This window comes from Ranitomeya variabilis, chromosome 2, assembly GCF_051348905.1.
Source record: "Ranitomeya variabilis isolate aRanVar5 chromosome 2, aRanVar5.hap1, whole genome shotgun sequence".
Lineage (NCBI taxonomy): Eukaryota > Metazoa > Chordata > Amphibia > Anura > Dendrobatidae > Ranitomeya > Ranitomeya variabilis.
Genome location: NC_135233.1, coordinates 549,331,957 through 549,344,902, shown reverse-complemented (window position 1 = coordinate 549,344,902; position 12,946 = coordinate 549,331,957). Strand labels below are relative to the sequence as shown.

At 46.4% G+C, this 12,946-nt stretch overlaps 1 protein-coding gene across 1 annotated transcript in view; it reads right to left on the bottom strand.

The window, feature by feature from the left end:
• Nucleotides 1-8,871, bottom strand: part of LOC143807024 (C-signal-like) — a 250,480-nt gene extending 241,609 nt beyond the window's left edge. The window contains exons 1-2 of the mRNA XM_077288180.1: nt 8,460-8,871; nt 6,617-6,668 (exon numbers count right to left, since the gene is read on the bottom strand). Coding sequence (XP_077144295.1) covers nt 6,617-6,668; nt 8,460-8,606 — 199 coding nt within the window. The 5' untranslated portion in view covers nt 8,607-8,871. The remainder of the gene's footprint in view (nt 1-6,616; nt 6,669-8,459) is intronic.
• Between the last annotated feature and the right edge of the window lie 4,075 nt (nt 8,872-12,946).

Here is a 12,946-nt window from a genome sequence, read left to right as displayed (position 1 = left end):
ATAAAAGCAACGAGTCGTCAGTGGATGCTCTCGGTCAGGAACAAGACGTTTCCTTGTGTCCTTCACCCAAACCAAAAGTGAAAGATGCGTCACGCGACACTACAGGTTACTCCATGGAGCTCTTTACACATACCGTGCCTGGGTTAGAAAGGGAAATTGTTAATTGCCCATTACAAGATGAATCGGACATGGAGTGCACTGATGCACAGCCACAGCTAGATTAGTATGCTGTTCCATTGACTCAGATCACTACATTGCCCTCGCAGTGTACTGAGCCAGAATCTGACCCTGATGAGACTATGGTGCCCCATCCCGAACGCTATAGCACCTTACACTGTGACACAGAGGAAGGTGCACGTGACATTGAAGAGGAGGTGATAGAAGACCCAGTTGTTGACCCAGATTGGCAGCCATTGGGGGAAGAGGGTGCTGCTGCCAGTAGCTCAGAAGTGCAAGAGGATGATCCGCAGCAGCCATCTACATTGCAACAGCTGTCATCTGGCAGGCCCGTATCAGGCCAAAGACATTTGTCAAAAACAAAAACAGTTTTAGGACAGCGTGGCCATCCGGTGAAAGTAGCACAGCGTGCAATGCCTGAAAAGGTATTCCATATTAGGAAGAGCGTATTGTGGCAATTTTTTAACCAAGATCCGAATTATCAGTCAAAAGTTTATTTAATTTAAATACAACGTGCATGCTTAAACATTTAACCAGCATGAACTTGCAAGCCTGGACTAACTACCAAACGTCCCGTACCGTTGGTGCACCTGCTCAGAATGAAGGTAGTCAGCAACGCTACATTGCTTCCCTCACTGTAAGCCCACCAGTTAGGACACCACCAGCAGCAAATGTGGAGGTATCGTCGCAAGGCCAAAGCAGTCAGGGAATCACAAGGTTCTTGGTAGGAAACACTGTATGTTGGCCAACATCAAGAATACCATCACCAACCCTCTCTCAATCCGCCATGTCCACCACCCCCACCGCTAGTTCCACCATATGCAGCTCTCCAGTCCAGCTCACCCTACAAGAGACTCTCATTAGGAAAAGAAAGTACTTATCCTCTCATCCGCGTTCACAGGGTTTGAACGCCCACATTGCTATACTAATCTCGTTAGAGATGATGCCCTACCAGTTGGTTGAAAGCAAAGCTTTCAAAGACCTGATGGCATATGCAGTACCACGCTATGACCTACCCAGTTGGCACTTCTTTGTGAGAAAAGCCATCCCAGCCCTCCACCAGCATGTCAAAGACCGCATTGTCCATGCACTGAGGCAATCAGTCAGTGGAAAGGTGCACCTCACAACAGATGCATGGACCAGTAGGCATGGCCAGGGACTTTACGTGTCCTTCACGGCTCACTGGGTTAATGTGGTGGATGCAGGGTCCACAGGGGACAGCCATAGTGGGACAGTTCTGCCTAGCCCACGGTCTAGGAAACAGTTGGCTGTATGTGTTCGCCACCCCTCCTCCTCCTCTTTAAGCGAAAGCTCGTCCACAGAGCGCAGTCGCACGACAACTCCATCCGCAGCTGCTAGTGTTGCACACGAGGTGTCCCATTATCGAACAGCTAGTGGTAAGCGTCAGCAGGCTGTGTTACAAATGAAGTTTTGGGTGACAAGACACACCACGGAAGTACTGGCCGAGTACTTGCAGCAACAAACTCAGTCATGGCTGGGCAGTGTACATCTTGAGGCAGGCAAAGTAGTCAGTGATAACGGAAGGAATTTTAAGGCTGCCATAGCCCTTTCAGAACTGAAACACATACCTTGCCTGGCTCACACCTTGAACCTGGTGGTGCAGTGCTTCCTCAAAAATGATCCGGAGTTACCAGCCCTGCTCCTTCAGGAGCAGGTGTGAAGACTTTGCTCACACATACACCGGTCGCCCGTACACTCCAGCCGTATGCAGAACCGATCGCTGAATCTTCCCCAGCACCGCCTAATAATCGATTTTGCAACAAGGTGGAACTCCACACTGGACATGGTTCAGAGGCTGTGCGAACAGAGGCATGCTGTAATTAATTTGTGGGAGTATACACATACACGGGCAGGCACTTGGATGGCAGACATGGAGTTGTCTGGTGTGCAGTGGTCGAAGCTACAAGACCTCTGTCAAGTCCTTCAGTGTTTTGAGGAATGCACACGGCTGGTAAGTGCAGACAACGCCATCATAAGCATGAACATCCCACTAATGTGTCTGCTGATGCAAAGTTTGACGCACATTAAGGAGCAGGCATCTGCAGCCGAGGAGGAGGGAAGCCTTGATGACAGTCAGCCATTGTCTGCTCAGGGAATTCTCCTGGACGAGGTGGCGGATGAAGGGGAGGAGGAGGAGGATGATGGGGATGAATATTTATGGGAGGAGGATGCTTCTCAGGGGGCAATAGAAACTGGTGGCATTGCAAGGTCAGGTACAGGGTTTTTGCGGGACACAAGTGATGTTGATTTGCAAGATAGTGCTCCTCAACCCTGCACAAGCAGTGAATTGACACCTGGAACATTGGCCCACATGGCTGAGTATGCCTTGTGTATCCTATAAAGGGACCCCCGCATTATCAAAATGATGACCGATGACGATTACTGGTTGGCCTGTCTCCTGGATCCACGATATAAAGGAAAATTACAAAATATCATGCCACATGAGAACCTTGAGCAAATATTGGCTACCAAACAAGCAACTCTTGTAGACCGTTTGGTTCAGGCATTCCCAGCACACAGCGGCGGTGATGGTTCTCACATGAGCCGTAGGGGGCAACATGGCAGAGGTGTTAGAGGTGCACAAATCCAAAGTGGCGTTGGACAGAGGGGTTTTATGACCAGGTTGTGGAGTGATTTCGCAATGACCGCTGACACGACAGGTACTGCTGCATCGATTCAAAGTGACAGGAGACAGCATTTGTCCAGTATGGTTACGAACTACTTTTCCTCCCTTATCGATGTTCTCCCTCACAGGTCATTCCCCTTTGATTACTGGGCATCTAAAATAGACACCTGGCCTGAATTGGCAGAATATGCATTACAGGATCTCGCTTGCCCTGCTGCTAGTGTGCTATCAGAAAGAGTCTTCAGTGCTGCTGGTTCAATACTGACCGAAAAAAGGACACGTCTGGCTACCCAAAATGTTGATGATCTAACCTTCATTAAAATGAACCAATCATGGATTTCAAATTATTTTGCCCCACCTTCCCCTGCTGACACATAGCTTGCCTGAAAAAGTCTTGCTTTTGGCCTCCTCTTACTGACTTCTCCAATTCCTCCATTTGCAGCTGCTGAATGTCCACCATAGGCCATTTTTATACCTCCGTAAATGGGCTGACTCCCCCCACAGGGCCGTGGTCACCACGTGGCGCAAGCAACTGTGCGAGTGCCGTTTACCTGGACTGGTGGGTGGACCCACTCTTGGGCGACGGCACTGGCACAGGGTCCCTCATAGTACAATGAAGTGTCTCTGATGGTGGTGGTGCACAACCAACGTCAGACACACCGTCGTAATATCAGGGGCCCTGTGCCAGTACCGCCGCCCACGAGAGAGTGTTCCCCCCAGCTCGAACAGTGCTCTACCACTTGCAATACTTACCTCTCCCTGCTCCACCACTGTGTAGTCTGTGCTGTTAAATCCTTCAATGGCACTGCCAATACAAATTTGTTGAAATGATAGATGACGGTTAAAATATACAGGGGCCCTGGCCTCCATTTAGACCAGTTAATACTTTGCGCCTACTACCACTGTCTGCTACTCAGCAGAGGAGCCCACCCCTGTACCTAGCTATGCCACCTGTTTATTTATGAACTTTTTTTGGCAGACATTTAGCCCACTTTATTATTTGGGCCTACTAACTGTGTCTGCCACTCATTACAGTTTTCCTCCACTGAACAAAGCAATGCCGCCTGTTTAGTCCTGTTACCACATTTGAACTGCATTTAGCCCACTTTATTATTTGGGCATACTAACTGTGTCTGCCACTCATTACAGTTTTCCTCCACTGAACAAAGCACTGCCGCCTGTTTAGTCCTGTTACCACATTTGAACTGCATTTAGCCTACCTTAATAATTTGGGCCTACTAACTGTGTCTGCCACTCATTACAGTTTTCCTCCACTGAACAAAGCAATGCCGCCTGTTTAGTCCTGTTACCACATTTGAACTGCATTTAGCCCACTTTATTATTTGGGCCTACTAACTGTGGCTGCCACTCATTACAGTTTTCCTCCACTGAACAAAACAATGCCGCCTGTTTAGACCTGTTACCACATTTGAACTGCATTTAGCCTACCTTAATAATTTGGGCCTACTAACTGTGTCTGCCACTCATTACAGTTTTCCTCCACTGAACAAAGCAATGCTGCCTGTTTAGTCCTGCTACCACATTTGAACTGCATTTAGCCTACCTTAATAATTTGGGCCTACTAACTGTGTCTGCCACTCATTACAGTTTTCCTCCACTGAACAAAGCAATGCCGTCTGTTTAGCCCTGTTACCACATTTGAACTGCATTTAGCCTATGTTATTATTTGGGCCTTTATCTGTGTTTCCTCCTCATCCTGCCCATTGCCCAGCCACTGATAGATGAGTCTGCTGGTACATTGACCCAGACCACTACATTCCCCTTGCACTCTACACAGCCAGAATCTGACCCTGCTGAAAGTCAGGTTCCCCTTCCCGCATACTATACCACCTTACACGGGGACAAAGAGGAAGGTGCAGATGAAAGTGCAGGTTCCTTCATCAGGTGGGGGGGCATACTCGTTGGCGATGTCACTGACAAAGGGCCCCTCATAGTATGCAAAAGTGTCTCTGCCAGTGGGCGGCGCCACCCACCATCAAACACACCGCAGTACTATGAGGGGCCCTGTGCCAGTGATGTCGCCTACGAGTATGCCCCCCACCTGATGAAGGAACGTGCACTTTCATCTGCACCTTCCTACGAATGAGTGGGCCCCCCCTGTTTGCTCAGGATCACAGCACTTGCAAAGTTTAAATACTTACCTCTCCTTGCTCCACTGCCGTGATGTATTCCGCATTTCCTTGGCCCACGAAAATCTTGAGTTAGCTCTACCCCCCCACAACTTTAGCCAAATGACCCCCAGTTTTCAATGCCTAACTATTATTATAAAGTAAATTAAGATTGACAAGCTTAAGTAATAAGAATTGATGCTTTTGGCATTAAAATGGGCACTGTAGGTGTTTTACTGTCCTCCAGTCACTTCCGACTTTGATTCCCCATTGACTTGCATTGGGTTTCGTGTTTCAGTCGGCCCCCGACTTTTCGCAATAATCGTCTGATTTCACCCGACCCGATTTCATCAACTTTGTCAAAAGTCGGGTTTCGCGAAACCCGACTCGATCCGAAAAAAGTAGAAGTTGCTCAACTCTAGTGGTGAATGTATGATATATTTTATGTAAAACATTTAGGGAAAGTCTAGGATTTGGTATACGATATAGGTATTGCTAGAGTTTCAGAGATAGGTTAGGAATGGGAGAGGTGCAGTTGTGGACACATTAGATACAGGAAATAAATTGCATAGGATAGGACAAAGGTAATTGTTCTGGAACATCCTTAACATGGGATGGACAGGGTTAGATAAAAAGGGGAGCACTTCCTAATTAGAGTTAGAGATTAGATAGAAATGAAGTGATAGCAGAAGTTTAAGGTCAGAGGGATGGAAGGAACAAACAACTACGGACTGCTTGACAGCATGAGAACAGCAGCAACAAACTTCAGCCAACCTTCCTGGAACATCTGGGGCCTATGGTCTGAATTAGGCACAGAGATGCGTGCCTTAATATCTTTCCACAAGAGAGAGCCGGACCGGGAATTCCATATGGGAGTTGGATCTGTATTCATGGAAACTGTGAAGCCTAGGGGCCAGAGATGCCAGTGAGGAAATGGATAGCTCAAACTGAATGTACCGTAACTATGACAACATTTTGTGCAGTGACAACAATTGATCTTGGACTGCTCAGTAAATAGTGCCCCCTATTGAATGTGCGCCTGTTCTTGGATTCGGAATCATGGAGACAGCCGAGGCCTGCAGCTGAAAGATTAGTGTTATGCAGCACATAGACATCACATGGGAGCCAGGACACCATTTAATTGTGGGGTGCCGGGCTGTGAGAACACAAAATCCCATCGCCCATGACTACCACCATGTGCACCTTTCACACAGAAAAGGGCATTCTACAATCTGTTACCAAAAAGTTGGAAGTGAAGTTATTACTGTGCATATGTGATAAAACAGTTTGAAAAATTAACATTAGCTAGTTTTTCATTGACTGATTTCCCAATATAATAAGCTTTTGTTGGTTACTTCTTCTGCATAGTAATAATCTATTGTAAGAATAAAGTTCATAAAGGCAGAATGACTTTGCAAAAAAGGGTGTTGCCTCCCTTTTCCGTGAGCTGGACATTACATTCACATAGCTCTTTATTTATTTACTGCGGGGTATTTGCTTATTTTGTTTTTATCTCCGGTTATGACTTTTATCTAGTTGCCAAGGCAGTTTGAAATCTTTCCACATTTTCTAAGTAAAGAATATGGTCAGCATTTGACCTTTGCCTTGTCACATACAATCCTGCTCAGCTACACACATGGAAAATCCAAGTTACACAACTCACCCAGCTGAATCACTTTCACATTTGGATTCTTGGAGGACAAATTCTTCAGTTTCTGGAAAAGAAGACACATAATAGTTAGCTGCACTCTAAACCTACTGTACTGACAGAGACCTTCACATTTATAATAACACCTCTCTAAATGTGCACCTCTTGAGAAGTCCACTGACTGTCTAGTGCAGATTTTTCTGTGATAGATTTTCAATGACCTTTTATTTCTGGTTAGTTTTTTCTGTGTGTATTGATCTCATTATTATTAATTATTTGTAAAGCACGATTTATTCCAAAGTGCTGTACATAATGGCAGAGCTGTAGGAGATATGAGCAAAATATAGGGTCTTATCAGAGAAGTATGACAGGTGGTAAATTCAAAATTACACTCACCTTCTATGAATACCTAAAAAGCATGTAAAAAAGCACATCATTTGCAGCAGATCTACGAGTCAGTAAATGACCATAAGATATCCAGGACAGAAAAGAGAGGTTTGTGGATGGTTTCCACACTTGCTAATAAATGATGAGACATATATATGAGACATATATCCAGAATGTCAAGTACCAGGAGTGGGTGATAAATGCAGAAGTGGTGCATATGTTTCTATTAGGCCGGCGTCACACTCGGCGTAAGACAATACGGTCCGTATTTTACGGCCGTAATACGGAGAAATGTTCCCAAAATAGTGATCCGTAGGCAGGGTGTGTCAGCGTATTTTGCGCATGGCATCCTCCGTATGTAATCCGTATGGCATCCGTACTGCGATATTTTCTCGCAGACTTGCAAAACCGACATCTAATGGATTTATGTGCTCAAATGTGCGGTAAAACATATATACAGTATATGTATATATATATATATGTCATTGAGACACATATATATATATATATATATATATATAGTCTGTATTTATATTTACTTCTGGGGTGGCTGGGGGCAGATGTTTTTAGCCACGGGGGGGCCAAAAACCATGGACCCTCTCCTGGCTACTAATATCTGCCGTCAGTCACTGGCTTTACCACTCTGGCGGAGAAAATTGCGCGGGAGCCCATGCCAATTTTTTCCGCCATTTAACCCTTTATTTTAGCAGCTACAGCGCCCAAATTTTGCATACACACACTACTAACATTAGTAGTGTGGAATATGCAAAAAAAATGGGGATATGAGATGGTCTACTGTATGTAAACCATGTCTCATATCATGTCGGGTTTGGGAAGGAGAAATGAAAAGCCGGCAATTGAATTACCGACTTTTCACTAACACCGCTGCGTATTTCTCGCAAGTGACACTGCTGGTCCGTGTGGAATCCGTATTCATTGGCGATTTTTTTTGCGCAATACGCTGACAAAAGCAGCATGCTGCGATTTTGTATGGCCGTAGAACGCCGTATATTACGGGTCCGTAATATACGGCTGATAGGACGAGACCCATTGAGAAACATTGTGCCGTATGTTATGCGAGTTTTACACACGTAGTTTCTGCGCTCTTACGTCCATAAAACTCGCATGTGTGACGGCGGCCTTATACTTTTCCTCTAATTGTTCCACTCCTGGTTTTGGCTTACAAATACTGATGTAAAATACTGACCAAATACTGCTAGTGTGACGGCAGCCTGATGAAGAAGTCCTTTGTACTTTGAAATGCATAGAATAAACCACTATCCATTTGACATTCTGGGATATTTGTCTCATCATTTATCAGCAAGCTCAGAAACTATCCACAGATCTCTCCTTTCTGTCCTAAATGTGCTGTACATAAAAGTTTACATAGAAAACACATTAATAAAATAGAGTGAACAAACTAACATTGTCAGACCGGTACAGAGGACGAGCGTGAGAGCTCAGCTGTTACCTGGCTTCCAGGAGACTCTGGATCTCTGCAAGTAGCAAAAATCTTTTCTGGAGGATTTTGACATTTCAGAAACTGTTGAACAAATTCAAAACCGATCCCTCTGTTAGAGCCGGTTATCAGGACACATTTAACCTTAAACTCCGACATGGCTTTTGTGAAATCCTCAGCGATCAGAAGCTTCAGTCTTCTAGGCTGCTTTCTGCAGGAAGCAAATATAACGTCACCATTAAGCGAAGTCTATCAGAGTTAACTCTTTCCTGGGGATTCTTACAGTGCATTGATTTGTGCCTCTTCCATAATAACAGACAGAGGTGTATCTAGGTTTTCAAGCACCAAGAGCAAGAATTCAGTTTAGCATTCCCCCGAGCACATATGCGATTTACACACTGAGGGCTCATGCCCACTTGCTATGAATTCGGACAAATTCAATCCGATAAAAAATCAGATTGAATTCGGACCAATATTAATCTATGATTGTGTGCTCATCTGCGTTCTTTTCCCAGCTCGGATCGGATCACGATCGGGCTGGAAAAAAATTTGCAGCATGCTGCAATTGTAATCATTAAACGGATCGCATCCCGCAATAAAAGTCAATGGGTGCGATAAAAAAATCGAACAGCACTCGCACAGCACTCACGCCATGCGAGTGCTGTGCGATTTTTACGGACCTGAGTCCTTTGAAAAGCCTGCATTTCATATGTAGCTACTGTAAAAACACACTGTCAGGTTCCAGTAGAAAAGATACACTACATATATACACCTGGAATAGGTATATATATATATATATATATATATATATATATACTGTATATATGTCAGTAACACGCATATATATATATATATATATATATATATATATATATATATATATATATATATATATGTATATATAGTAGCATGGCTAAAGGGTGTGTAGTCGACGGGATGTGCCACATAAGTGCCTTGTCGCTGTATTGTAGCCCGGAGTATTTCTTTGTTGTATATAACCATGTATATATATATATATCTGTTTCAGGACCTGTGGTGATGTCAGACCACATGGCTAATCATGTGATGGGTTACTGGGTGTGGTTAGCTCTATATAAGACAGGCTAATGCTTAACACAGTGGAGATGTGTGGAGGTGCTAGCCTCCAGAGTGTGTTAAGGCACAAGGTCTGAGCCTGAAGGACTGGACACTTTGTTTTTCTTTTCCTGAACTAAAGGCTATTTGTTTGCTGTTATTTTTGCCATGTGGTTTATCAGGTAATAAACCCTGTGAACTTTTAAAAGAACGTGCCTCCTGAGTGTCAGCCATCGCACCTGAGTGAGTGAAATCCCTACAATTGGTGGTAGACGTGCGGGCAGCGTTCCCAGCGGAGACAAAGAGTCTGTTATTGGATGTCCTGGGTCAAGTCTGTTGTAAGCCAGCAAGCATTGCCAGGGAAAATGGAGGATCTGCTGAAACACTTGCTCCAGTCGCAGCAAGAGAGCAACAGGCTGTTGATACAGCAGATTCAATAGAACCAGCAGGAGCAATGACAACAGATGCAACAGAACCAGCAGGAGCAACGGCAGCAGATGCAGCTTCTGGCAACCGCCATCCAGGGCAAGACGAGCGCCCCAACCCCAGGTCTGGCTGATGACACCCACGTCTGGAAGACGGTAAGACGCGCATTGCAGAAAATGACTCCCGGGGATGATGTTGAGGCCTTCCTGACTGTGTTTGAGAGGGTCGCTGAGAGGGAAAAACTCCCGCCAGAGCAGTGGGCAGAGGTACTGGCGCCATACCTGACGGGAGAACCCCAGAAGGCGTACTATGATTTGACCTTGCAGGATGCCAAAGAGTATCACAAATTGAAAGTCGAGATTCTCGCACGTTTGGGGGTGACACTGACTGTCAGGGCACAGCGAGTTCACAACTGGGCCTATCACCGGGACAAACCGCCTCGCTCTCAAATGTTTGATCTGTTGCATCTGGTCCAAAAATGGCTGCAGCCAGAGTCGTGTACACCTGCACAGATGGTGGAACGGGTGATGATGGATCGGTTTGTGCATTCCCTCCCGAGGTCCATACAGACTTGGGTTGCCCAGGGTGATCCCCAGAATGCCGACGAGCTGATCGGACTGGTCGAGAGGTACCAAGGGATGGAAGGCTCCTTTGGGAGGCAGCCCATGCCGTACTGGGGGTCCCAGAAAGCTGCTGAGTCCCAAAAAGGGGTGGCGCGTCCTGTTATGGACCTAGTGGTTAGGAACACTTGAGATGACCTGATAGGTAAACCAGAAATATAGGACAAGCTCTGGGGACGACGTGGAAACTTTACTGACCGCAACCCTGATCCTATCACACACACTATAGGCAGCCGTGGAGCGTACCTAACTCTCCCTAGACGCCACTTCACAGCCTGAGAACTAGCTACCCCTAGAGAGAAACAAAAGTCTCACTTGCCTCAGAGAAATTTCCCCAAAAGTAAAGTCAGCCCCCACAAATAATGACGGTGAGTTCAGAGGAAAATACAAACATAGGAATGAAAACAGGTTTTAGCATAGGAGGCCCACTAGTACTAAATAGTAAGAAGATAGCAAGGGAACTGTGCGGTCAGTGTAAAATACTACAACAATATCCACGCAGAGAATACTAAAGACCCTCACACCGACTCACGATGTGAGGGAGCAACTCTGCTCCCCAGAGCTTCCAGCTAGCAAGAAAATAGCATATAAGCAAGCTGGACTGAACTTAACATATACTGAGAAACATTTTCCAAAAGCAGTGAGCAAAAATGAACTACCATGAACTTACCTTCTCCAAGAGGAGACAGGTCACACGAAAGGTCCCAGAGAGATCTGAACCAATACTGAATAAAACGACAGCTGGCAACAAGTAAAGATCTGGGTGGAGTTAAATAGGCAGCAGCACAGCAGAAAACGAGGCAGCTGGAGCCCAGCTAAAGACCAGCAGTATCACTCAAAGCCACCAGAGGGAGCCCACGAACAGAACTCAACAAAGTACCATTCATGACCACAGGAGGGAGCCTGAGAATGGAATTCACAACAGCGTCCAAGGTCACAAAGGGCGGGGGAGGTGGTGCCCAAGGTCCCAACGGGTGATGTTATTTGTTGGAGGTGCCACGGGCCAGGACATATAGCTGCCCATTGTTCCCAGACCACTGAGCAGATGGACTTGCAGCATGGGACGCCGTTGTTCATACTATGCATATCCAGCCTGCAGTGTGAACTCTCCGCCCAACGAGGGACCTCAAGCGTGTCCCGTAAAGGTGAACAGTCGAGCAGTCACGGCACTGTTAGACTCAGGGAGCCTAGTGACCCTAGTGAGGGCCACTTTTCCTCTCCACCTGCTCCCGGGAAAGAAGGTCGGAGTGCGGTGCATACATGGTGATGCAAAGGACTACCCTTTGGCCTGGGTGGACATTGAAACGGCATGTGGCACTGAGTCCCACATAGTCGGCGTCGTGCAGGACTTGTTGCACCCTATAATTATTGGCCGGGATTTCTGTTTGTTTTGGGATTTGTGGGGAAAAGGTTCTGAGCTCCCTAGCAAGAGTAGGGAACCAATGAACCCTGGAAGGGTGTCGCCACACCCGGAGTCAGACAGGTTTCCTTTTTGTGTTCTGGTTGGGGATGAGGAGGAAGTGTCCCCTGCATCTGACATTCTGGAGTTAGAGGTAACCGGTGAAAATTTTGGGACTGCCCAACATAGGGACCCCACTCTGAGGGAAGCCTTTAATAATGTCACAGTTATTGACGGGGTGGTACAAGAGCCGGGGGCAGACACAAGATTTCCCCATTTTCTGATGAGTGGGGAGTTGTTGTACAGGGTCACGAAAATAAGGGAGGAGTTGGTAGAGCAGTTGGTAGGGCCGGGTCCATATAGACGGAAGGTGTTGGACATGGCCCATTCACACATCTTGGGTGGACACCTAGGGGTGGAAAAAACGCAGGAATGGGTTGTGCAGAGGTTCTATTGGCCTGGGTGTCACCGGGAAATAGTGAACTATTGCAGGTCCTGCCCTACATGTCAGCTAACTGCTCCCACTCCTCATTTCCGGAACCCCCTTGTGCCACTGCCCATTATTGAGGTGCCGTTCGAGAGAATTGCTATGGACTTGGTCGGTCCCTTAGTTAAATCAGCCCGGGGCCATCAGTATATATTAGTCATCCTGGACTATGCCACACGCTATCCTGAGGCAATTCCTCTGAGAAATTCTTCCTCGACGAATATAGCCCGCGAGTTGGTCCATGTGTTTTCCCGGACAGGTCTGCCGAAAGAGATCCTGACTGACCAGGGGACACCTTTCATGAGCAAGGTGATGAGGGAGTTATGCAAAGCCCTGAAAATCTCCCAGCTGAGGACCTCGGTGTACCATCCCCAGTCAGATGGCCTTGTTGAGAGATTTAACAAGACACTGAAGATCATGCTGAGAAAAGCTATAGAGAAAGACGGTAGAGACTGGGATTGTCTCTTACCCTATTTGATGTTTTCCATTCGTG